This window comes from Pseudonaja textilis, chromosome Z (genome assembly GCF_049901715.1).
Source record: "Pseudonaja textilis isolate UNSWEBS1 chromosome Z, rPseTex1.2, whole genome shotgun sequence".
Classification (NCBI taxonomy): Eukaryota; Metazoa; Chordata; class Lepidosauria; order Squamata; family Elapidae; genus Pseudonaja; species Pseudonaja textilis.
The window spans coordinates 127,183,979-127,211,254 of record NC_142008.1 but is presented as its reverse complement, the minus strand read 5'-3'; the positions used below and the strand labels follow the sequence as shown (position 1 = coordinate 127,211,254).

At 48.9% G+C, this 27,276-nt stretch overlaps 1 protein-coding gene across 1 annotated transcript in view; it reads right to left on the bottom strand.

Annotated features, from left to right (window-relative positions):
* Window positions 1–904: 904 nt before the first annotated feature.
* The window catches only part of ACIN1 (apoptotic chromatin condensation inducer 1), a 60,291-nt gene continuing 33,919 nt past the window's right edge, over window positions 905–27,276 (bottom strand). The window contains 15 exon segments of the mRNA XM_087917308.1: window positions 905–1,010; window positions 1,012–1,268; window positions 3,207–3,307; window positions 4,411–4,729; window positions 5,254–5,361; window positions 6,166–6,273; window positions 6,365–6,411; window positions 6,414–6,509; window positions 7,279–7,441; window positions 9,123–9,275; window positions 9,361–9,503; window positions 13,289–13,334; window positions 21,814–21,955; window positions 26,084–26,187; window positions 26,334–26,552. Coding sequence (XP_087773434.1) covers window positions 905–1,010; window positions 1,012–1,268; window positions 3,207–3,307; window positions 4,411–4,729; window positions 5,254–5,361; window positions 6,166–6,273; window positions 6,365–6,411; window positions 6,414–6,509; window positions 7,279–7,441; window positions 9,123–9,275; window positions 9,361–9,503; window positions 13,289–13,334; window positions 21,814–21,955; window positions 26,084–26,187; window positions 26,334–26,552 — 2,112 coding nt within the window.

The following is a 27,276-nucleotide window of genomic DNA, read 5'->3' as shown; positions in this document are numbered from 1 at the left end:
CCAAGTTCAGAGAGCACCAAGGACCCCACACTCATTCTCCTCCTCCTCCTCCACTCCACATACCTCACTCCCTTCTAGCACTGATGATGTTACCTAGCTGGGTTACAAAATGTCTCCAAGAAAACAACCCAGTTCACGGACCCTCAAAGACCCCACAGTTCTTCCCCCCACATCCTCCACTCCACACACCCGTCTCTTCTAGCACTGATGTTGCCTAGTTTGGTAATGAAACATCTGCAGGAAAACCACCAAGCTCTGAATGCACCAAGGACCCCTCAGGTCAACCCTGATCACAAATATTCTATAGGTACACCATTTTTTCCTATGGAATATTTGTAGTTCACGGCTGAACTGTGGGGTTTTTGATGCTCTCTGACTTCGGTGGTTTTTCTGCTGGCTTGGGAACAAATTCTACCATCACAAGTTGCTAAGGGGTGTGTGTCTCCCTTCTCCTTTGGGCAAACGCACAAGAGCCCTATGCACCAGGGCAGGATTCAAGCATCTTTGCAAGAGGATAGCAAACTATTTTCCCCACAATGGCGGCGGCGGCAGGGGCGGGCCTCACCATTTTCGCACACTCCCCCAAAGAAGCAGGACAGCAGCTTTAAAACTAACACCATCTCTTTTATTATGCTCTCTTTCCTGTATTATCAGCAGAATAATAAAAAAAAAAATTTCCCAAAATAAAATACAAATCAACGGGAAGGACACTGGCTCCAGAAGAGGGGAGCAGGAGGTGTCGGAAATCAAACTTATCCCCACGTTTGGGGGGGGAAGGGGGAGAGCCCTACCACTTCGGCCACTCTCCAGCCACGCTGGACCCCTCGCGGCCTTTCCAGTGGTGGGCAAAAAACTCCATGCCCCCTCCTTGTTCCTCCTTGACTGCAAAATTCAGGAGCTCGATTCAGGGAAAGTGCCCCCACCAACTCCTTCCCCTGCCCCGAAGGTCAAAAGAAAGGCTGAGGAATAGCTCAGTGGCGCCCCCTCTGTCCTGTACAGGCGTGCTCCGACCGACTCCGGCTGTGGCGGCTTTTGGCTTCACGCCGTTCGCGGTCTCCTCGGCCGCTGCGTTCGCCCGCTCGACTGGCCCCACCACCGCTGGTGGCATTGGGGCGCTCGCGTTCTCGCTCTCTGCTGTGTTCCCGCCGCTTATCCCGCTCAGCTTGACGGTTGCGTTCCCGCTGACGGGCTTCCTCAGCTTCCAGTTCTTTGCGCCGGCGTTCCCGTTCACGCGCGCGAGCCGCTCGCTCGGCCTGTTTCTGGACACACTGCGAGGAGAGAAGCAGGAGGGGAAGAGCAACTGTTGAAGCATGGCTGCATCCCGGGCAGTTTGTCATGGGCAAGTGACTTCAACATTTCGGTTGCTAAGTGAGACAGTTGTTAAGTGAATCGCTGCAGGGAGTCCTTGGTTTAAAACTGTTCATTTAATGAAGCTATAATGAGTGGCCTAGAGGTGGAGCTCTTGCCTTCCAATCAGGTGGCTGTGAGTTTGATCCTAGGTAGAGGCGGATAGGTCTCTCTCTGGGCACAATGAGAATATAACTGCTGAACAAAAACTCCACATTGGTGACAGGAAGGGCATCCGGCCAGTAAACACTCAGCTCCAAGAGATTATCATTAAAATATGATTTAATGAAGCTATAACACAACTGAAAAAAGCGATTTGTGACCGCTTTGCACACCTATGACCGTTACAGCATGCCCCGCAGTCACGTGATCAAAATTCAGCTGCTTGGCAACTGACTCATATTTATGACAGCTGCAGTGTCCCGGAGTTATATGATCCCCTTTTGTTAAAGGGGAAGCCAGATTCACTCAACAACTGGGTTGACAACTGCAGTGACTCATTTAACAGCTCTGGCAAAGGAGGTCATAAAACGGAGCAAAACTCACTTAACAGCTGTCTCGTTTAGCCACAGAAATTTTGGGCTCAAGCATGCCTGTAAGTTGAGGACTACCTATAACACAGTTGTTAAGAAAATCTGGCTTCCCCATTGATTTTGCTCATCGGAAGATCGCAAAAGGACCCCAGGACATTGCAACCGTTGTAAATGCAAGTCAGTTGCCAAGGGTCTGAATTTTGATCACACGGCCATGCTGCAGTAGTCGCTAGGTATGAAAAATGGTCGTAAAGTCACATTTTTCAGTGTCGTTGTAACTTCAAATGCTGACTAAATGAATGTGTTGTAAGCAGAGAACTACTTAGGCACGAAATACTACTCCAAATATTGGAAGTTTCTGGGTCAGGCAAAAAAAAAAAAAAAGCCCAGTCATCAAATCGGCTTTCTTCTTCTTCCTCCTAGTGACTGGAAATCAGGAAGAATCTGGGAACATTTTTATTAAAATTGCCGCTTGCCATTTCATTAAATTGCTGCTTGCAAAAGAGCTTCTAAAGTGTCTTTTGTCGGAATATGCGCTCTGAGACGCCTTCTGCTTTTTTATAACCATCGACAATCACAATTTTCTTCTCTCAAAATCCTGTGACGAGAAATACAGGCGGTCCTCGACATACAACAGTTCATTTAATGACCACTGGAAGTTACGACAGCACTGGAAAAAGTGACTTACGACCTGTTTTCCACACTTACGACCACTGCAGCATCCCCGCATGGGATCAAAATTCAGACGTTTGGCAACTGACTCATGTTTATGACTGTTGCGGTGTCTCGGGGGTCGTGCGATCCCCTTTTGCGACACTCTGACAAAGTCAACGGGGAAACCCGATTCACTGAACAACCAGATTCCTAACTGAACTGCTGCAGTGACTGGCTTAATACGGCAGAAAGACAGGTCGGATAAATTGGGCAGGATTCAGTTAAAAAACCGTCTCACTTAGCAACGAAAGCTCAACGGTGGCCGTAAGTCGACAACTGTATTTTGAGTGTACCTTCTCATCCTCAGGGCTAAAGAAACCAAGAAACCACATCTTCAGACAACCACGTTACCCCGGCTGCTGCTCATCCCGTCTCACTTGAATCAATGGTGGTATTCTACCGGTTTGGCCGGACCGGTTGCTCTGACGATCAGCTGCTGGGCCCTCCCATCCACCCCTGCTCTATACTGACCGTTATTTCCCGCTTTACAACCTCAGCTGCTTCGCGCGGCACACCCGATTGCCATGCACCCGACTGCACTTGGAGCAGAAGGTGAGGTTTAAACGCTACACACCGAACCGGTAGGAGAAAGTTTTGAAACCCACTACTGACCTGAATGTCCGTGAGGGGTAACCAATAAATGCACGGGGCTGCCTTGGTTTTGCGGAACAGATCGTCCAGAAGTTTAGCCGGAGGTTCCTCCTGGGCCTTTTCTGTTGGGGAGGAAAGTAAGAAGGTTGATTGTTATCTGAAAAGCATAATCCTTGGTTAAACGGGGCTGGTTAAACCTACATGAGACCCCCAGCAATATTATCCCTACATTCACAGCAGAAGTCCCCAAAGTGCTTTCCCAAAAAGCAACGGGACTTTTCTTGAGGTTTGGTTCTTTCTGGAAAACATTTCGCTTCGACTACAAGAGGCAGCTTTCTGAAGAACGGAAGAATCTTCTGGGAGGAGAAGCAAAACGTTTTCAAGAGGGGAGGAAAAAAACAAAAAAAAAAACAAAAGCAAGGATGTTGGGTTGTCGTTTGGAAAAGCAGCTCTGGGACAACCATGGCCTGGGTAACGGAGAATCTCTATGGACATTCGTAGCGGAAAGGCCACGTTGAAATAAAACTGGGCTTCAAACTTAAGAGCTGAAACTCCAACTAGGCGACCGTGTTCTCTCGGGTTGGGGTGGGGGTAGGGTGGGGGAATGCCCAAACTTCCCTCCAGCTGGGAACAGGCGAATTTGCTTTACTTGTTTAGATTCTGTCTTTGCTATTTTTACAAACAACTCCCTCCAGGTGGCAAATATATTTAACACGGCTTCCCCTTTTCCTGTTTTCCCAACAACCCTGTGACATGGGTTGGGCTGAGAGGGAAGAACCGGCCCAAAGAGATCCTGCCAGCTTTCACGGACTAGAAGGCGGGACTAGAACTCCCAGTCTCCTTGTGATTGGCCCAAAGTCACCCAGCTGAGTTACCATGCCTCAGGCGGGACTAGAATTCCCACTCTCCTGGTGATTGGACAAAAGTCACCCAGCTGGCTTTCATGCCCGAGACGGTGCAAGAATTCCCACTGCCATTGATTGGCCCAAAGTCTCCCAGCTGGCTTTCGTGCCTAAGGCGGGACTAGAACTCACCGTCTCCTGGAGATTGGCCCAAAGTCCCCCAAGTGGCTTTCACGCCTAAGGCAGGACTAGAACTCACCGTCTCCTGGTGATTGGCCCAAGGTTACCCAGTCAGCATTCACAGCTAAGGTGAGATTAGAACTCCTGGTTGCCCAGTTTTTACTCTTGTGCCTTAACCACTAGACCAAGCTCTCTCTCATTACCTTTCTTCTCTGCTTTCTTCTCCTTTGATTTGGGCCGCTCCTTGCGGCGTCTCTCTCGGGACCGGGAGCGCGAACGGGGCCCCTCGCGCACCTTGTCCCGATCCCACTCCCGCTCCGCCAGGGTCCTCTCCCGGCGCTCCATCTCTCGCTCCCGTTCGGCCCACTGCTCCCGCACGGCCGCCTCCCGCTCCCGTGCCTCCGAGCGCCGGGACAGCTCCCGTTCCCCCCGCGTGGTTGGGCCCACCCCAGGGAAGGTGGGCGCTTCATCGGCCTTGGCCTCGGCCGGACGGTCAACCAGAAGACCGCGATGGAAATCCAGCTAAGGAAGAGAAAGGAATAGCCTCAGGTAAGCAGGTGGAAGCTCTCTGGGATACAAAATCTCGCGAGAAAGCGAAGAGACATTATCTTGTGGCATCATTTTACAGGTAGTCCTCGATTTATGACCAGTAAGTGAATCTGGTTCCCCCCCCCCCGACTTTGTTCGTCAGAAGGTCTCAAATGGTATCACATGACCACCAGGACCTGCAACCGTCATAAATGTGAGTCAGTTGCCAAGCCCCTGAATGTAAATCACGCAACCGTGGGTTGCTACGATGGTCATAAGCATGAAAAAGTGGTCACTGTCACTTTTCTTCAGTGCCATTGTTTTGAATGGTCACTAAATGTAAGTTGGGGACTACCGGTATTGCTAACAGCCAGAGAGAAGCGTCTCCTGAAAAAACACATACCATTTCTGGAGCAAGTATTCCTGTTTCACTTTCTTGCACCAAACTCTGGGTGCACGGGGGCAGAGATCCCCCTCCCTACCCGTCCCACGTCTTTCTTCCCCGTTGGGCTCCGTACCTCATCCTGCTCCACAAAATCAGCGGATAAAAACTTGGGGTTAGACTGCGGCCACTTGACCCCGTGGAGGGCGTTTCGCGTCGCGACGGCTTCTTCCACTGTTGAATACTGAAAGGCAATATTGGTAGAAGAGAGAGAAAAAGAGGAGAGAAAAAGGAGACAGGAGAGAAAAACAGAGAGAGAAAGAGAGAGAGATGGAGAGCAGAAAGAGAAGAGAGAAAGAAAAACAGGGCCAAAGAGAGGAGAAAGAGAAAGGGGAGAAAGAGAGTAAAAGAGGGGAGAGAGAGAAACAGGGGAGAGAGATGGGGAGAAAAAGAGAAAAAGAAAGAGAGAGTGGAGAAAAAGAGGAAAGAAAGAGAAAGAGGGGAAAGAGAGAAGGGAGAAAAAGAGAAAGAGGGGAGAAAAAGAGAGGAGAGAGAAAGGGAGGGGACAGAAAGAGAGGGGGAGAGAAAGAGAGAGGAGAGAGAGGTGTGTTTCCAGCTATTTCTTCCCCCTGCTTTCTAAATCCTGAAGGTGTTCCTCTCAAACTGAACTAAAGAAGCTTCTTGGATGAGAAACAAAATATTTTGAAGGGGGAAAATCCCCCAGGAAAACTCCAGCTGCCTTTTGAAAAAAAAAAAAAAAGCACCTTTGGGACAACCATTACCTGGGTGATGGAGAATCCCTGTAGACATTCCGGTTAAAATTCCCCAAGCAAAACTTGTTTTAAAACACTCTCTAAATTCCCTTTAAAAACCCAGACAGCATTTGGCATTGAAGCAAACAAGTCCAGATAATCTGGGATCCTCAGCATAGCGTGACTTTCCCCTTTTAAAAGCACCCCTGAACCGAATTGGATGGATGAGAAATGCCGATATCTTTTCTGGAAAGGAGAATTTCTGGAGAAGGAGGTAGAAACCCTCAAAGACTCACTGTCACATAGCAGTGTGATTTGATCTTGTCGATCCAAAATGACTCCTCCACCAGGGTGCCCGTCCGGCCCAGCAGCTCCTTCAGCTGCCCAAGGGTGAAGGGCCTCACCTATGCACACGAACAAACATCCGGCGTTAAGAAAGGCCCACAATGCCCCCCCAAACCTCTAAAATAGTTACAGCACCCCAAAAACACTCACCAGGTTGCAGATGTGAACGATACAGCTGACCTTGCCCCGTGGCGGGACGGGACCTGGGCCGTGCGGACGGGATCGTCGATGGTGATGGAGACCCCGGAACGTTGCTGGCTGATGGACCGCCGGGTGAGCGTATCGCTCAGCGTGACTGTGGGGCAAAGGGAGACAGAAACCCACACAGGTGAGTCTTACCTGTCGGGGGTCAATCGCTCCCCGTCTTCTTCTTTTAAAAAAATATTTTTATTCATAAACATTTTTTGAATACAGCATTTTGTCTGGGTATATTATTTACACACACACACACACACACACACACAAAACATAGCTAATACTGTGAAAAATATTGTCCTATTTACTACTACTAATAATATAATAACACATGAATTAACAATGCTAATAATACTATGGTAGTTCCCATACAGTAAAATGCCCATTCTTTGTGTTTCATATTTTTAGTACCTATAGTGATTATAGTTATGTGCCATCCCCTGTTTTTAATAAGATGGTTCATCTCAACACATTCTAGGATTTTCCTGGTTGCCTCATCTGGTGGGGTATTCACATTTTTCCAGAATTTTACCTATCTAATCCTCGCTGCTGTCAATATATGATAAACTAAACATGCAGTTCCTTTATCATAATCCTCTGGGAATATGCCCAGCAAATATACTTCTGATTTCCAGTCTATCTTCTATATGGTTATTTTTTCCAGCCAGCTCTCTATTTTCTCCCAAAATTGTTTTGCTTTGATGCAAATCCACCACCTGTGATAGTACGTCCCTGGATTATGATGGCATTTCCAACATTTTGCGGACAAATTACTGAACATTTTTGCCAATCTTGCCAGTGGTATGTGCCACCTATAAAACATTTTGGTCCCCATCTTCTGACGGTTGCCCCCTGTCCTCCTCGGGTACCTTTTTTGACTTCATGCTCTACCGGGGGAGGCAGAACCACGGCTTCTACAGCGATAACGGGCTCCAACTCCGGCTGTTCTTCCTCGTGGACCTTCTCCTCTTCCTCCTCCTCTTCCTCCTCCTCCTCCCCTTGGCCATTCTCCTGCCCTTCGACGGGGACCACCTGGGAGGGAAGAAGGGTGGGACAGAGGTTTCTCAGCTGGAAGGGACCAGGCTGGGCTTGATAAAATGGTGGTTTTTACAGGATGAGAAATAGTGGGGGGTTTTGGGGGGTCCTTGGGACTCTCTAAGCTCGGTTGTTTTCTTTTTTAAAAAAAAATCTCAACTTTTTATTTTATTCAGAAGATTAAAATAAAATTAAATCCCAAAGGAAAAAAAAATGAACAGAGAGAAAAGAAGCTAGATAACATTTTTTTAAAAAAAGGTGAATTAAGAAGATAAAAGACCAAAACACGAATTATACCCCCAAGTTGATCACTGATGAATCTATTCCAACGAGAATAGTTTTCTCCCTATAATAGATATTTTCCTCCTTTGAGGAAAATTATTCTTTCTCCAACGGGCATTTAACAGAATAACAGAGCTGGAAGGGACCTTGGAGGTCTTCTAGTCCAACCCCTTGCTCGAGCAGGAGATACCATTTCAGACCAAAGGTTATCCAGTCTCTTATTAAGAGATTTACCTGGAACTAAGAAATCTCCTGATAGTGAGAACAGTGAACCAGTGGAACAACTTGCCTCCAGAAGTTGTGAATGCTCCAAAACAAGTTTTTAAAAAAAGATTGGACAACCATTTATCTGAGATGGTGTAGGGTTTCTTGCCTAACAGGGGATTAGACTAGAAGACCTCCAAGGTACCTTCTACCTCTGTACTCCTATTCCATCTGTTCCACTGATGGTCCTCACTGTCAGAAAATTCCTCCTTAATTCCAAGTTGCTTCTCTCCTTGGTTATGACTGTAACGTTGTTGCTTTTTTTGTACGATTTATATTGACTGCTTCCTAGTATGATTTGATTGTTTATTTGTACTCCATGGCTATCATTGTGTTGGACCGTGTGGTTCTTGATGAATGTATCTTTTCTTTTTATGTACACTAAGAGCATAGGCACCAAGACAAATTCCTGGTGTGTCTAATCACACTTGGACAATAAATAATCCATTCATTCAATTCATTCGTTCGTTCGTTCGTTCGTTCGTTCATTGATCAGTTTCCATCCATGGCTTCTTGTCCTGCCTTCAGGTGCTCTGGAGAATAGGTGGACACCCTCCTTTTTATATAGATTTATCAATTGATTCCGTGGCAAATCCATAGAATAAATCTCATATTCTGCGGCATTCCTAAGCTTGGATACAGACGTTTCATTACCAATTCAGGTAACATCGTCAGTGATCCTGGCAAGCCGAATTCCGTCTACACAGAGAGAGGGAGGCGACAGCGGCAAAGGCCAGAGATCTTTGGTAGCCAAACACGTTTTGCAAGAATAATTTTGGGCAGGGGGATGGATCTCCCTGCAGATAAAGGATCTGACAGCTACACGAGATCCTTGGCTCAGGTTTTAGGATGTTTTTTGTTTTTCCCGGCATCTAAATCAGAGCACTGCAATTAGCATCTGCCTTTAAAAAAAAATAAGTGTTGCAATTAATGATCTCATTTACGAGAGATTGGCTGTGCACCATTCCCAAACCGATGGGAGACTAGAGAGCAGTAAAAACGACGGAGCTGAATGAATCGCCGCCCAGCTTGGGCGCAGTCATGCTCGCAGAGTTTTGCAGTCCGTGCGCTGCTTCCACCCTGGGGACTGATTGGGAGCCATCGCTTCTCCCCGCCCCCCCCAAGCACCAACCTGTGTGACGGCACGGCAGATCTTGAGTGCTTTCTCGAGAGCTGGCTCTTCCAGGTGGCGCCGGCTTCGCCTTCAGAGATGCGGAGTCACAGCATGAAGGTCCACCACGGCTTCCTGGCCTCCCGGTGGCGGCTTAATCTCTGGGATCAGGCTCTGGGAGAGGAGGAAGGAGAAAAACACATCAAGGTCTGATCTTGGCTGTCCCTGAGTCAACTTTTTGTCACGGCTAGCTGGTCACCTTGAGGGACTCGGTGGTGATGCTGATTGAAGGTTTCTTCTGGGTCGTGGCGGTGCTGGCGCCCCAGCGCCGTTTGCGGCCCGCTGGCTGGCTTCCTTCAGTGTCGCTGTTCGTGGTAACGGGCCCTTTGGCCACGGAGGATGCTAAAAGCGAGGGAGGGAGGAAAGGAGTTAAAAACCGGAGCAGTTTCCCCAGAACACGGTTGAGACAGCTTTGCTCTTGAGGTGGCTTCTATGAGCGAGTCAGTTCACGTCCTGCTTTCCCTAACCCTCATGTCTTTTTCTGCATGATCTGACAATACAGGTAGTCCTCAACTTGCAACCACAGTGGAGCCCAAAATTTTCTGCAGCTAAGTGAGACAATGGAGTTTTGCTTCATTTTACGCCCTTCCTTGACACAATTGGGATAGCTTGGTTTGTAGGCTGGCTCGAGTAAGCGACCCAGTTCACACCCACCCGTTTTCCCTAAGCCGCAATTCCATTTCTGCATGATCCACATTCCCACTTCTGCATGCCAGTACACATAGTCCGCAACTTATGACCACAACTGTGCCCAAAATTTCTGTTGCTATAAGTGAGGCAACAGAGTTTTGCTCCATTTTACGACCTTTCTCGCTACAACCATTAAGTGAATCTGGCTTCCCCCATTGACTTTATTAGTCAGGTCACAAACAGGGGGTCACATGACCCCAGGACGCTGTGACTGTCATAAATATGAACCGGTGGCCAAGTGCCAAGTATTGAGGCTGCTGCAACAACCGTGTGAAAAATGGTTGTCAGAAAAATGGTCATGTGTCACTTTTTTTGAATGCTGCTGTAACTTCAAATAGTTACTAAATGAATGGTTGTAAGCTTAGGGATATATATTGGGATAAAAAAGAATCTAGCTCAGTTTTTTTCAACCTCCGTCTCTTTAAGATGGGTGGACTTCAACTCCCAGAATTCCCCAGCCAGCATAGCATAGAATTCTGGGAGTTGAAGTCTGTCCATCTTAAAGGGGCAGAGGTTGAGAAACACTTGAGCTAGCCCTTTCCTGGTAAAATCCCAGCTGCCTTCACTACTACAGGCATTAAATGAACTATGTTCCTGCTACCCCAATGCTACATATAGTAAGCTGGCCGAAGCATTTGGTGCCAAGGATAACACCACTGAAAAAATAAAAATATTTTACCAGGTGTATATTTTAAAACTAAATAAATATGCATCCCATCAAACGCATTCAGGGAATTCTGGAATTACAACCATCACTGAGTCCAGAATTAAGTCTTAAGTTGCCATAAAAAGCAAGTCTCTGTGTGATTGTGCCTCTTGTTACGAGCTTTTTATTTTTTATTTTGCAAACGGTTGTTAAAACGAAGCCATTATACCCAACGGGGGAATTTTTTTTTTAGCTGGAGATCGGAAGCACTAGAAACCTGTCAAAAACGGGTCGTGTGACTGCTGGAGGCTACAAACAGGAATAAATGCGAGCTGGTAGCCAAGTGCCCAAAAATGCAGTTTGCAGTTCTTGGAAGAACCAGTTGGATGTAAGGTGTTGGGTAAGGTGTTCACTCTGAAACCAGGAGTTCTAGTCCCACCTTAGGCATGGAAACCAGCTGGATGACTTTGGGCCAATCAGCAGGAGACTGGGAGTTCTAGTGCTGCCTTAGGAGGCATGAAAGCCGGCAGGGTGACTTTGCCCCAGTCCCTTTTCCCCAGCCCGACCCACCTCACAGGGTTATTGTTGTGGAAAAAAACAGGAGGAAGAAGGAGAACCAGGTATGTTCCTCACTTTTTACTTATAAAAGTGGGCTGAAAAATTTTAACGAAGCAAACACCTTCTGGGAAGGTCAGTTGTGACTTCAGCTGGTCATTTGGAGATGAGTCATTAAGTGAGGACTACCTGTATTTCAGTGAATACGATCCCTTGCATTCTGCTCCAGAGAGTGACCTTGTCTCTCCTGGGGAATGTCCACCCTTCCTCCATCCCAGCAGCCAAGCAGAGGGCATGTGCTCCCCCACTCCCAAAGCAGGGGTGGGCAATTAATTTCTGTCGGGGGCCCCATGGAAAATCAGATCTGGGCGTTCGAGGGTCGAACCAATTTTATAAAAGGCCATTATAAAGGGCCCATTATAAAATGCAGCAAATTATATATAAGAATATATATATATATATATATATATATATATATATATATATATATATATATATTTATATTTATATTTATATTTATATTTATATTTATATTTATATTTATATTTATATATTTTATGTGGATCTTTGGTTGTTCGGGTTTTCTCCCGCGTAAGATTCGAAGTATCTAGGCAACGTATTGATGAAGTCTCATTCATCATCTTCAGGCTTGTGTCTTTGGCTCTGTGCTTCTCAGAGTGATGTGAGCTTGCAGTTGCTTCTTCCTTTTAACTGCTAGTGGGGGTGTGACTTGATTGGGTGGGGTGGATTGGTCCAATCTTACGCAGGAGAAAACCCGAATAACCAAAGATCCACATACACACACACACACACACACACACACACACACACTATATACTATATATATATTATATATAAGAAAAAGTAACACGGCAGCTGCTCCTGCTACTACTTTCCACGCTTTCCAATCTCGAGTCCCAGGAGAGAACAAACAGCAAACCGCGCTCAGGGGCATCCAAGCCCACCTAAAGCTAGGCCGCTGCTGGTGGAGCCTGCCCTGCCTTGGTGCCCCGCTTTCCCGGCTCAGCGTCCTGCTCGGGTGGCACTTTAAAAGCCCTCCTCCTGCGTACGCGCCCGACGCAGCCGCTCACCACGACGGCAGCTCCCAGCACCCGAGCAACTTCCCAGCAACTTGCGGCTTCCTTTTTCCTCGCAGGCGCTCACGCCTGGCCCCGAGCCATGCAGCAGAAGGGAAACCCGGAGCGCTGCTGGGTCGCTCCTCCAAGCAGCCCGCCCACCCGTTGGGCTTCCCCTCCGCCGCGCGGCTCGGGGCCAGGCGCGAGTGCCCACAAGGAAAAAGGAAGCCGCAAGTTGCTGGGAAGTTGCTCAGGCTCGGGCTTCAGGCTTAAACTTTGCAAAGGCAAAGTTTGCAGGCGGGAGCATCTTCCCGCTGGCTGCTTGAGGAGGCAACCCGGCGGCGCTCCGGGTTTCTCCGCCACACGGCTCGGGCCAGGCGTGAGCGCCCGTGAGGAAAAAGGAAGCTGCAAGTTGCTGGGAAGTTGCTCAGGTGCTGGGAGCAGGCTTTTAAAGTGCCACCCGAGCAGGACCACCGAGCCGGGAAACGGGCACCAAGGCAGGGCAAGGCTCCACCAGCAGCGGCCTAGCTTTAGGTGGCTCCAAGCAGCTCGCCCGCCCCGCCGGGCGGAACCCTTCCCGCTCCTCGGCAGGAAGACGCCCGCCTGCAAACTTTGCCTTTGCAAAGTTTAAGCCTGGAAGCCCTGGAAAAAAGGGGGATCGGTGGGGACTCACCTTCGGAGAGGTCGCACTCGAAGGTGATTTCAAACTCCCAGCCGAGGCCTTTGCAAAGTTCTTCTTTTCTTTCCTACTCCCGAGAGCGCTCCGCACTGTTTTGCAGCTTTGGGGGCCACGCGCGCAGGGCAATACACCACGCCCAGCGATTTTTTTCAGGGGCAGGCCGGATTGGACAGACCAACAGGCCGGATGTGGCCCGCGGGCCGTAGTTTGCCCACCCCTGCCTTAAAGCAAGGCTCTCTCTCCAACCTTGGTAACTTTAAGATTAGGACTTCAACTCCCAGAATTCCTCAGCCAGCAATGCTGAGGTGAGGAATTCTGGAAGTTGAAGTCCACAAGTCTTAAAGTTGCCATGGCTGGAGACCTCAACTTTCAGGAATGGGAGGTGGGACTCCAGAGCATCTCCAACCCTCCTCAGAAGTCTCACCAGCTGGTCAAGGGACGGTTGAGCTCAAAGGGTGGACAACCTGCCCCTTTTACTTACAGACGACGGAGATCTTCCTCTTGAAGGCCTTGGGCTGAGCCGAACCCTGTGGAGAGAGGGAAGGAAAAAAGGAAGGGCAACAGAGAGAGAGAGAAAGAGAGAGGGAGAAATGGGAGAAGGACAGACAAAGAAAGAAAACCCCGTGTAGAGGGGGAAGTCAAGTCAGTATTGGGGATTTGGAAAGCGGCCGTCGCATCTGAGGGACATCTAGGGGTGGGGGTGGGGGTGGAGAGAGAAGGCCTAAATAATGGAGGGGCCCAGATGAAGTAGGGACGGGGACCTACTGCTGCCTTGGCAATGAAGTGGAGAAGGGAGAATCCTGCCTCCCTAATTTTGCAAGGCCACAAAATCTGGTCAAGTTTATTTGCACATGGGCTCTTGCCGTCTAGGGATGTCCACAATTGGAGTGGCATCCCCGGAAGCGGCCCTCACAAGGACTAGAAACTGTTAGAACTCTCCCCCAGTATTTTGGCCTTTCAGGAGGTCAAACAGGAAAAAAAATGTTAAAAAAGGGTTTCTGGTCCTCATTGGTAGGAGAAATCGAAACGGTTCTGTGGGGTGGGGTTGTTTCCTTGCCAATCTAGGTAACGTCATCAGTGTTAGAAAGGAAGGAGGTTTGTAGCAGTTCAACCCTGAACTATAAATATTCTCTTTGATAGGTGTAAATGTTTCCAGAACTAAAACTACTCCAGGGATAGGAAATGTTATTAAGGAATAATGACACACCTTCATCTGTCTAAGACTGAAGTCCACATTCCACTAGTGACCAGTGGGCAAAACACACAGGGCCTTGTTAGTTGTGGCACCAAACCTTGGAACAATTACCACTTCTACTCAGATTCCTTTTTTATTCGGAAACAGGCAGCTGACTTTCATGATTTTAGCGATATTTTTTAACAGGCAAACTATTGTTTTTATACGTTTGCTCCAGAAAGGTTTTAATTAAAAAAAGGATTCTATGGTTATTTTTCTTGCTTTTAATATTTTCTCCTCAATGTTTATTTCTGTATTATGGAAATAAGACTGGATGCTTTTAATTAAAAAATTAGGAAGCCACAGTCACAGCAAAGGCCAAATCCTTGGGTCTCAGCTGCATGGGATTACAGGTACCATTATCCCCAGCCAGCCTACCTTTCCTGCCCTGACTGGAAATGATGGGAATTCAAAACCCACACAAATGTAGGGGAAACCCACCACTAGCAATTCTTTAGCATATCCTGTTTCTTTTTTAAAATTGAACTATTTCTGCCTGCATTTGTATCTGTATCTCCCTCAATCAATCAATAAAAAAATCCAGAAAATGGACAAAAATATTTCAGTTTAAAAAAAGAAACAGGATATATTGCTAATGGTGAGTTTCCCTTACATTTATATATATAAAAAAACCTTTCAAATACGGCTTATCCGTTTTGAAACAAGGACTCAAACGATGACGTCAGATTATTTAAAAATCCTCAGTGTCCTGCCAATGGATATATTAAGTCGACACAGGCCAGCAGGCAAATAATATCCTACTTTGATGGGCAAGGTTGCCAAGTTCATTAAGACAGGCCCAGCTTGTGGGTTGGGGGGAATAATAAGAATAGAGAATAACGTAGAAGCACTTGTGAATTTTAGCCATTGGAGTAGGTTCAACAGAATGGACAAGTTTTAAAACTCCCTCTGGTATTTTGGAGAGATTTTACTCAGCTGCAACGTTTATTCAGCTACAGGAGATTCTTCAAGTAACCCTAATTATGTCTTTCTGAGGTGGGGAACTATGGCCCCTTTATGACTTGTGGACTTCAACACCCAGAATTCCTCAGCCAGAATGGAAAACTATGGCCCCTTTATGACTTGTGGACTTCAACACCCAGAATTCCTCAGCCAGAATGGAAAACTATGGCCCCTTTATGACTTGTGGACTTCAACACCCAGAATTCCTCAGCCAGAATGGAAAACTATGGCCCTTTATGACTTGTGGACTTCAACACCCAGAATGGGAAACCATGGCCCTTTATGACTGGCGGACTTCAACTCCCAGAATGGGAAACCATGGCCCTTTATGACTGGCGGACTTCAACACCCAGAATGGGAAACCATGGCCCCTTTATGACTTGTGGACTTCAACACCCAGAATGGGAAACCATGGCCCTTTATGACTGGCGGACTTCAACTCCCAGAATGGGAAACCATGGCCCTTTTATGACTGGCGGACTTCAACACCCAGAATGGGAAACCATGGCCCTTTATGACTGGCGGACTTCAACACCCAGAATGGGAAACCATGGCCCTTTATGACTGGCGGACTTCAACTCCCAGAATGGGAAACCATGGCCCTTTATGACTGGCGGACTTCAACACCCAGAATGGGAAACCATGGCCCTTTTATGACTGGCGGACTTCAACTCCCAGAATGGGAAACCATGGCCCTTTATGACTGGCGGACTTCAACACCCAGAATGGGAAACCATGGCCCTTTATGACTGGCGGACTTCAACTCCCAGAATGGGAAACCATGGCCCTTTATGACTGGCGGACTTCAACACCCAGAATGGGAAACCATGGCCCTTTATGACTGGCGGACTTCAACACCCAGAATGGGAAACCATGGCCCTTTATGACTGGCGGACTTCAACTCCCAGAATGGGAAACCATGGCCCTTTATGACTTGTGGACTTCAACACCCAGAATGGGAAACCATGGCCCTTTATGACTGGCGGACTTCAACTCCCAGAATGGGAAACCATGGCCCTTTATGACTGGCGGACTTCAACACCCAGAATGGGAAACCATGGCCCTTTATGACTGGCGGACTTCAACTCCCAGAATGGGAAACCATGGCCCTTTATGACTGGCGGACTTCAACTCCCAGAATGGGAAACCATGGCCCTTTATGACTGGCGGACTTCAACACCCAGAATGGGAAACCATGGCCCTTTTATGACTGGCGGACTTCAACTCCCAGAATGGGAAACCATGGCCCTTTATGACTGGCGGACTTCAACTCCCAGAATGGGAAACCATGGCCCTTTATGACTGGCGGACTTCAACACCCAGAATGGGAAACCATGGCCCTTTTATGACTGGATGGACTTCAACTCCCAGAATTCCTGAGACAGCATGGCTAACTCAGGAATTTTGGGAGTTGAACTCTGCCAGTCATAAAAGGACCATAGTTCCCCACCCCGGAGTACAGGTAGTCCTCGACTTATGACAGTTTGCTTAGTGACTGTTTGAGGTTACAATGGCACTGAAAAAAGTGACTTAGGACCGTTTTTCATACTTATAACCATTATAGTATTCCCTATGGTCATGTGACCTACATTCATAGGCTCGGCTACTAACTCATATGATGGTTGCAGTGTCCCCGGGGGGGGACGGGGGGGGACATGATCCCCTTGCGACCTTCTGATGAGCAAAATCAATGGGGAAACCAGATTCACTTAACATCCGTGGTACTAACTTAACCACGGCAATGATTCTCTTAAAAACTGCGGCAAGTCGTAACACAGGGCAAAACTCCATGAATTTCTCAGCGACACAAATTTTGAGCTCTGTTGTGGTCGTAAGCTGAGGACTAACCATAGCTGAAGGAGAGACTTCCTGAGAGTGAGTACAATTAATCAGTGAAATGGCTTCCCTCCGGAAGTTGTAAGGGAAGCTTTTAAAGAAGAGACCGGAGAGCCATTTGCCTGGAATAGCATAGGGTCTCCTGCTTGAGCAGGGGGTTGGACTAGAAGACCTCCAAGGTCCCTTCCAACTCTGTTATTCTTGCCCAATTCCTGATTTTCCCACCCTCTGTTCCTTTCCCAAGCCTGGATTCACACAAATCCAAGTGGGAAACTTATCTGGAAAATTCCTTCTATCTCAGACCAAATTGTCTCCACTCCTTCCTGGTTCTGCTTTCTGGCAGGGTTGATTTTTATTTTTATTTTTGGGGGGTGAGGGGGAGGAAATCAAAGGGAGTATTTTGCAAATCAGGCTAAACTCTAATAAAGGAGAATACTTGTAGCTCAGGGTGATTTATTGCAGCATAGATAGTTTCAAGCCCAACATTTATGTGGTTGAGACGTGTGTGAAGTGAGTTTTACCCATTTTACGTCCTTTCTTGCTATAGTTGTTAAGGGAAGCCATGGTGGATTTAAATCAAGCTGATTTAAATCACAATTTAAATCACTAATAAAAAGGACTTGATTGAAATCAACTCGATTTAAACCATAGCTTTTAAAGAACAACTGTCACCTCTGCTGCAAATTGGGTGAATACATCAATGCAGCACAAGTTATATCAGCTTGTGGAGCTTGGATTCGTGGAATGATATTTACCCCAAAATGCAAATATTGCAGAATATCTACAGTCTCATGCTCCATCACTAAGCTCCATTTCACACTGAACAAACTCAATTTTGAATGTATCTCAAATAGGAAACTATCCTTCAATAGATTTTTATTCCAAAAGCATTTTATTAATTAAAATAAATGTGATTTTAAAAAATCTGATTTAAATTAAAAAATAACCTGATTTAAGTAAAAAAAAAATCTGATTAAAAAAAAAAACATTTAAAAATAATCGATTTTTATCCACCCTGAGGATTTTATTAATTAAAATAAATTTGATTTAAAAAAAATCTGATTTAAATTAAAAATAACCCGATTTAAGTAAAAAAAAAAATCTGATTTAAAAGAAACATTTAAAAAAATAATCGATTTTTATCCATCCTGAGGGAATCACTTCAGTGGTTTAACAGTTGTGAAGTAAATTTGGTTTTCCCATGTCAGAAAGTCACAAAAGGAGATCAAATGACCTTGGTCACACATATGAATTGGTTGCCACGCATTTGAATTACGACGTGATTTATGGGGCTGCTGCAAAGGTTGTAACTGTGAAAAACGGACATAAGTCACCTTTTTTCGGTGCTGTAGTAACTTTGACAGGTCATTCAACAGACTGATGAGGTTACCTAATTGGTGTAAGGAAACACCTGAAAGAAAACAACCAAGCTCAGAGACGGCACCCAGGCTAAACTCTGGCAACATATACAACAACAAAAGATTGGTTGCCCACGAGGCTTTTGACAGATCTATGTCACCCGTGACTCCACAGCAGCTGCCGAGACCCAGGTATTTTCATTTCTATGAAAAAAAAAAGTATTTTCGCTCGTTCCTCGCTTTGTGAGTCTTCTCCTTTTTCTGACCCTCTTTTATTTAGGCCAGCCCCCTTTCCCCCCCCCGCTCCGAGCAGTGGGGCTGGACTAGAAGACCTCCAAGGTGCCTTCCAACTCTGCTTTTCTCCACTTCATGGCTGAACAGCAGGTGTCCCTGGAATGGGGCAGGTGAATGGAAACCAGGTACCACCCCAATGGTCACCACAGGGGTCACTTTTAGTAAGGGTTTTGGGGACGGGGTGGGGGGGTGAGAGAGAAACCCAACTGAGCTGACACACCTCCTAAGCTAATTCCCAAAGACTCCCCCATAATTTAAGGAACAAAGAAAGCTGAGGGGGGGAGAGAGGAAACCCCCCCATTTTAAATCATAAAGGGACCCATCCATCCGCCCCCACACCCGCAAGCTGTTCCAATTCTCCCTTTCTCTCTATATATATTTTTCTATTTAAATTAAGAACACGAAACAAGAAAAAAAAACTTAAAAAAATAAAAAATAAAATAAAATTAGGACAAGCGCTCCAGGTACCCTCTCACACCTGGGGCAAGGTCTTCTGTTCAGCCAATCACACCTCAGTGTGTGTGCGCTGTATCTAGGCAACGGCTGGTCCAATCGGAACGAGCCCTCCCTGGCCTGAAAGGTGCGTGGCTTGGTTGGGCTGGGTGACAAGAGAGGTGCTGATTGGTTGGCCGGTAGGTAGGAACCTAGCGCTTGATTGGCTGGTGGTCGGAGGTCAAAGTGTCCCGGAAGAGAGAGGGCGAGACAGAAGTCGCCCCCCACACACACAAGGGCGGAAGTGGGGGAGCCATCACGAGGGTCAAGGCATTGGTCAGTTCTTGGCAGGCAGACCGCTGGGACAGCGGGATATGGCACTGTCCCGTTTCGTGGCGGAGACTCTTTTTTTTTAAGTGAAAAGAGTCAAAATTCACAACGGGACAGACATCCTGACGACTGGTGAAACAGGTTAACCAGAACAGACAGTCCCCTTTTTTTTGTTTTTTGTTTGTTTTTGGAAGAAATAACACACGGCATGGATGTCCTCCGGGATCTGTGGGACACTCCGCGCACCAAGTCCTCTTAGGCGACCCTCGGCGCCTACCAGAAAAAGGCCACAAACAGGTCCTTCGCAGCGCTGGTGGGGAGAAAGCAGGACTCGCACGAGACGGCGTGCAGGAGGTCGGCGAAATGGGTTGAAGACCTCTGAGTATCCGCAGCGTTACGGACGACAGAGGAGCTTCTCCCCAAATTCTGGAGCCCAATCTTAGGATCAGCAGATGGATGGCGATCTGGCATCAACCTGGTTCCTAGGGCTTTGGAGACTGGCAATCCGGGCAGGTGGGACAACAGACCTCCCCCTTGGCGGATAGAAAAGTCACTCGGGTGCCGAAACTTCCCAAAATCAGGGAGAATGGCGGGATCTAGGAGCGACGGCATCGGTGACCAGATCCGGGAGAATTTGGATAGCTCTTCTCAGGGCGGGAATTCATCTCGCGTCCACGGAAGCCTTCCTTGGGACGACGAAGGAGATGTGGCTTCAGACTTCCCCAGGGATGCCATGGAACAGGTTGACGTGTTGCGTGACATCTTTGGGACGCATCGTTCCGAAGGCCGGCCGAATTTTGACCAGGTGGCCTTCCAAGAGCAGCAGCTGCAGCTTTCACGGATGGTGGAGACGAACAAGGAACCAGTTGAGGTGCACCATCAAATTTTTGGATCCACAAAGGAAGACTCCCAGAGCAGGTGGGACTCCGAGAAGCATGTTTTCTCTGCGCAGCTACGGATGTCACAAGAGGACTTTCCCACCGAACGAAGGCAGAAAACAGTTCCAACAAAGGCCAAGGAAGACCATCTCCAAAATCTCTCTTTTTGTTTTTTTTTTTTTTTTTTTTTATCCCTGTCCAACCTCCACGGATGCCCGGCTGCGGCCTGCTCAAATGTGTCCACGCTCTCTCTCTCTCCGGTTCTCTCTCTCTCTCACTCTCTCTCTCTTTCGCATTCCCAGGAGATTGATGCCTCTTTAAAACGGGATTCAGAACAAACGAGTCCAGAGGAGAACGTCAACGGGGGAGGAGGGTTGTGCGGGGTAGCTATCTTTAGGGTGAGGGGAGAAGCAAGGCCTGTCCCCACCCACCCCTCTTCCTCAGCAGCACGGAAAAGCCAGGATCTGAGTTGTGAGTGCAAATATGTACGTGGGGACGCACAAATGTATTCAATCCCCGCTTCCCCCTTCCCCAGACCTCCCAGCGCCCTCCTATCACAAAACCCACCCGCCCAACTCTTTATACAACACAGGGGAAAGAGGCCAATTCTTTACACTGGCTTGTAAGTGGAAAGGGGAGGGGGAGGCAAAATATCAGAAGTGGCCAAAAGGCAAACCAAATCTTTGCAATGGATCTAGTTTAGTAAACAACCACCACCACACACAAGAAAAATTAAGCATGCCAAAATGTGCTTGAGGGCAGGAATCCTGGTTAAGGGTCCGGGCTGGGTGGGGGGTTATTTCACCGCTTTGAAAAAACAAACCAGTCCTGGCATAAGGCAGGGTGAATGGGAGAAGCACCAGGCTGAGAATGTAGCTTCTGCCTTCCGGACCAAAAATAAATAGAATGAAAACACCCCTGGGATTCTGAATTCCATGTCAATATTCCATATTTTCTCTTATTTGGGTACAATTTGTCACTAAATTGGGACATGAATGCAGGTATTTGCTAGTCAAGAAAAATTTTAAAAGGCAAGAAGCGATCGTTTCTCTCTGCTAGCCATTGGTACAGTGTTTGTCCATTGCGGCCACTTTTGGGAAGTGAGGACTTCAAATCCCAGAATTCCTCAGCTGGCATGCTTTAAGGTGGGTGGATTTCGACTTGCTGGCTGGGAAATTCTGGGAGTTAAAGTCCACGCCTCTTAAAGGGACTATGGTTGAAAAACACAGCACGGAAGGCTTATTTCACATTTCTGCTCATTCTCAGCCTGACAGGCCTAACGTATTTTCAAACAGCAGTGGTTTATTTTGTAAAATTAAGGGCAGGGAGAAATACCATTTCCCCCAAGCACACCCAAGTGAAAATTCTCAGGGAGCACATTTGTACACTCTGGAGGAAAAAAAAACAAAACTGGTGAATTGTGGTGCATCGATACTCCTCTGCCTTCAAGATCTCCTTGCATGACAAAGTGGGGAATTTGGGGCATCAAGTCCCTCGTGCAAAGATTTTGCTAGGGAGCTTAGATCCTCCCCAGGCCTTCCCTCTCCTCCCATTGCACCCCGCTCTCCAGGGTAGTGCTGAGTGGCCCTTCAATTGCCCCAAAAAAGCCCCACCCTCCTCAGCCACTCATATGGATAGGGCCCCCTGCCTCTATGCTGAAGAGTGCCTCCCAACACGCTACCTCTTTCTTCTCCTCGTCTTCGGGACTTGCTTCGGGGCCCGAGGGGTCTGCGGAGGGCTGATCCTCGGGGCCACCGGGCTCCAGGGCCTCGTTCTCCGGTTGGGGCTCCGACAGCTCCATTGGCACTGTCTGCTTCTCCTCGCTGCATGGAAAGAGGGAGAGGCCATCACTGGGGAGGGGGGCAGGGGACCTGGGGGTCACTAGGAGAGCCTCGCTTTTATTGGGAAGGGCAGCAGCCTTTACAGAGAGGTCCCAGGGAGCCTCTGCCCCATAGAGCAGGGCCCACCAACCCAAGGAACCCCTTCCCTTCATTACAGCCCATCTAAAGGTCACTTCTCCATCCCTGAGCATCCTTGGAGTATTGTTCCCCCAACTCAAGAGTAATACCTGCCCCCCTCCCCCAGAGTACAAGAGAAGGGCCTTTCTTCCTGGGAGGAATCAGAATACGAAGGGGGGGGGGGGTGGCAGGCACGCGGACCAGAGCCCCAAATGGCCCCTTTCCCCAAACCCACCCACCTGAACCTCCTTTCATGTCGCATATTCCATCCCCTGGTCAATTACACCACCGCCTCCCCACCTCAGAGCCACCCCCCCCATTCATCCCTGGGGGGACCAGACTGCCTCGTCCCAGACTCCCCACCCCCCACCCCCCCTGTTGCTCGGGCAAGGGGGAGGCGGGCGAACGTCGAGGGCCGGGAGCAGAAAAGCAGCAGCCGGAGAGGCGGAAAAGAGGGGAAAGAAGAGCGGGCAAGAAGGCAGACACGTGCGGGGTGAAAAGAGGGAAGGAGGGGGAAGGAGAAGAAAAATCTCTGCAGAGAAAAAGGGCAGGCGGTGGAAAGGAAAAAAAAGGGGGAGGGGGGATAGAGAAGGATGGGTGGCTGATCCCCGGGTGGGGAGGAGGAAAACCCAGGTGGAGGAAGCAGCTGGGAGGGAGGCAGGCAGAGGACGTGGACTCCAGGAAGGGGGAGGGCAGAGTGAGAGAGTGAGTGATAGATAGATAGATAGATAGATAGATAGACAGATAGATAGGGGGGAATGGAAGGCAGGCAAAGGACCTGGACTCCTGGGAGGGGGGATGGATGGATGGGAAGGAAGGAAGGAAGGAAGGGGGCAGAGAAGGGAGCAGCAGGAAGGCAAGCGATGGACTGTGCCGGGAGGAGATAGAGACTGATGGGTGATTGGGAAGGAGGGGGGCAAAGGAGGAAGCAGCTGGGAGGCAGGCAGAAGACCCTGACTGGGAGGTGGGGGGAGAGAGGGGGGAGGGGGGACGGAAGGGGAACAGCCAGCCAGCCAAGCAAAAGTGTGTGTGTGTGTGGGGGAAACCCGCAGTGAAAAGTGAGACCTCCTGGGAAGAAAGGAAGGCGCGCGGGAGGGGGGGGCACCCTGTCAAAGGGAAGGGCCGATGCGCTGGGGAAGGGGGGGTCTGGCTGGAGGGAAGAGAGAAAATGGAGGGCAGGAGGAGGAAAAAGGAGGGGGGGAGGGAGAGAGAGAGAGCGAGCCCAGGAGGCGCGAGGCAGAGAAAAGGGGGAGGGGCCGCAGGAAGGGAATGAATGAATGGAGGGGGGAGGAGAGAGAGAGAGAGAGAATGGCGCAGGAGAGGAAGGAAGGAAGGAAGGAAGGAGGGGATTGGGGAGGGGGCTGCGGAGGCAGCCGAGGCCGGCCGGGCCCTCCTGGTCTCACCCTCCCTTGCTCTCGGAGAGCAGCATGGCCCGGGTCGGGGCGGCTTCCTGGGGCTCCGCCTCTTTAGCAGTACTGCGGGCACCCCAGCAGCGGCTCGGTGGGGGGCAGCGGCGGCGAGCGGCCGCGGCAACGGCGGGACCAGCCCCGGCGCAAGAGCGGAGCCGCGGACAGGCGGCGGGGCCATCTTGCCGGCGCCGAGGCTTTCCCGGCAGCCCCCGGGAGGAGGAGGAGGAGGAGGAGGAGGAAAAGATAAAGGAGGGGGGAGAAAGAGAGAGAGAGAGAGAGAGAGAGAGGGGGAGGAGGGGCTGAAGGGACCCCTGAGGGGCGGGGCCGGACAGAGCTGCGAGGGCGAGGAGGGAGCCTGGATTAACTCCCGACCCCCACCCCGCGCTTTTGGGATACCCCCTCCCCAATACGGCATGTGGGCGGGGTACTGCAGGAACCCCTTCTAAAGGCCGTCACCACCACCCCATCCATCCCACCGGTCAAGCGCAGAGCAGGAACCTTCCCTTGATTAGAAGCCGCAGGAGCTTTTACAAGCCGGAGCTCCCACCCAACCGGTCAAGCGCGCAGAAACTAACATTAGAGGCTGCAGGAGCCATCCTTTTTAAAGGCCAGACCCCCCCACACCCCCAATCCAACTGGTCAAGCACATAGGAACCTTTCCTTAGACTACCGGATGCAGGAACCATCCTTTTTAAAGGCCAGACCCCCCCACACTCCCAATCCAACTGGTCAAGCACATAGGAACCTTTCCTTAAACTACCGGATGCAGGAGATATCCTTTTTAAAGGCCAGACCCCCCACCCCCAATCCAACTGGTCAAGCACATAGGAACCTTTCCTTAGACTACCGGCTGCAGGAGCCATCCTTTTTAAAGGCCAGGCCCCTATCCAACCGGTCAAGCCCACAGCAGGATCCTCCTTCCCTTGGATTAGAAGCTGCAGGAGCCTTCCCTTCTAAAGGCCAGGGCTCCCACACAACAGGTCAAGCACACAGGAACGTTAGAGGCTGCAGCAGAGCCATCCCAGCCCCTCCGCCCAACCGGTCAAGCGTGCAGGAACCTGTCTCGACCTTGGCACTTTAAGACTTGTGGACTTCAACTCCCAGAAGTCTCCAGCCAGCTGGCTGGAGAATTCTGGGAATTGAAGTCCACAAGTCTTAAAGTTGCCAAGGTTGGAGACCTCTGTTTTAGGACGCTGCAGGATCCACCCCCTCACCCCCCACCCCAAGCATATAGGAACCTTAGACTAGAGGATGCCTTTTAAAGACCAGCCACCATCCAACCAGTCAAGCACTCACAAACCTTCCCTTAGAAGGGCTGCAGGATCCATCTCCCACACCCACCCCGCCACCAATCCAACTGGTCAAATGTACAGGAACCTTCTCTTAGAGCCGTGATGTTGAACCTATGCCATGCTATTACTGCTGGCCTGCAAGCCCTCGCCCAGAGCAGGTCTACTGTGCATGCACTGCCTGACCGCCAACTGATGGTCGGGTATCTGGCAGGCGCTCGCGGGGGATGTGCACGCCTGCAGACGCATGGCGTACGCAGGGGGATCTCACATTCATGCGCAGATGCATGGCACACGGGAAGGATCGTGCATTCATGCACAGAGACGCATACCGGGTGGGGCGGGAGTTGAAGTGCATGCACAAGAGGCATGGGGAGAGGTGCCCCACATGCATGGCCTTCTGGGTGCTGACACACACCATTTTGTGGCACAGGAGCCCACAAGGTTAGCCACCACTGCCTTAGAGACTGTGGGATCCCACTCTTAAGAGGCCAGTCCCCCATTCAACTGGCCAAGTATCTATCTATCTATCTATCTATCTATCTATCTATCTATCTATCTATCTATCTATCTATCTAATCTATCTATTTAATCTATAAATCTATCTATCTATAAATCTATCTATCTAATCTATATCTATCTAATCTACCTATAAATCTATCTATCTAATCTATATCTATCTATCTATCTATCTATCTATCTATCTATCTATCTATCTATCTATCTATCTATCTATCTAATCTATCTATCTAATCTATAAATCTATCTATCTATAAATCTATCTATCTATCTAATCTATATCTATCTAATCTATCTACCTATAAATCTATCTATCTAATCTATATCTATCTATCTATCTATCTATCTATCTATCTATCTATCTATCTATCTATCTATCTATCTATCTATCTAATCTATATCTATCTAATCTCTCTCTCTCTCTCTCTCCTTTCTTGAATTGCAACCCTGGGATGTGAGAAAGGACTGAGAGTCATCCGTACAAGACCCTGGCTTAAAGAGACCAAGGTTGACTCCACCCCACTGGAATGGGCCACGGTCTGGTCAGCTTCTCAGCGATATCAGGTCTTGAACCTCCGCTCTTTCCTGCAGCCGTTCTGTTTGCGATTGGTGAGGGACTGCACCGTGCTTGGTATATGATGAGCCACAGAGAGCCTAGTGTTGTCTCCTGTGCTTTTTGGGGTGCCCCGCTCTCCCCCCAATGGATCAACCGTCCCAAGTCGGGCACTCTACATGAGCTACCCCATCCTGGCTCAGGGCCCCCCCCCGATACTCACATTTTGCTGTGCGGCGGCTCAATCGGACGCTGCGGCTCTGAGACGAGGCCCCCGATGTCTAGGCCAGACCCCTCCTCCGTGGGAAAGAGGGGCTCTGGGCTGCCCTGTGGGGGAAAGGGTTAATTTAGCAGGAAGGGGCCACAGGGACGGGTCTCCTGACTGCCACCACCACCACCACCCCAAATTCTAAGCTGAAGCAGAGCTGGGAACCCCAAGGAGGAGACACCCCACCCCCGGAATGCCCCCGTACTCGTTCTGGTAATGTGGTCTCGGCCTGCATGCTGCATGCTGGTGGTTGCTGTTGTGGGGTATGGCTGTGTGGCCTCGGAGGAGGGGAGAGGGTGCTTCCTTCTTTGTCCCTGGAGCTGGAGAGAATCTCTTGGGGCTGGGCCTTGGGGCTGTGGGGTGGGGAGGGCTCTTTGGTGGGGGGAAAACTGGTGCTGTCCCGCGAAGCTTCACGGCTGCGGGACTGGAAAAGAAAAAAAGAAAAACAGAATTTTTGGCACTTCTTGGTTCTCCCAGTGTTCTCCAAAAAGGCTGGTTAAGGTGAAATATAGGTCTTTCTTTCTTTCTTTCTTTCTTTCTTTCTTTCTTTCTTTCTTTCTTTCTTTCTTTCTTTCTTTCTTTCTCCTTTCTTTCTCTTCTTCCCCTTTCTCTCCTTCATTCCTTTCTCTCCTTCCTTCTTCTCCCTCCTTTCTTCCTACCTCCCTTCCTTTCTCTTTCATTCCTTTCTCTCTCTCGCTTTCTTCCTCCCCTTCCTTCCTACCTCCTTTCCTTTCTCTCCTGTCTTTCATCCTCCCCATCCTTCCTTTATCTCCTCACTCCCTTCTTTTATCTTCATTCCTTTCTCCACTCCCTCCCTTCCTTCCACTCTCTCTTCGCCCTCCTTTCTTTATTCATTCATTCATTCATTCATTTATTCCTTCATTTCCTATAGAAGAATTCAGGTAGCCTTCAACCTACAACAGTTCATTTAGTGAACGTTCAAAGTTACAATGGCCCTGAAAAAAAGTGACTCAGGACCATTTTTCACATGTACGACCATTGCAACGTCCCCACGATCATGCGATCAGACGCTTGACAACGGACTCATATTTCTGACGGTTCGTGTGATCTCTTTGCGACCTTCTGGGGGAAACCAGATCGGCCTAGTTAACAGTGTTGCTAACTTAAGAACTGCAATGATTCACACT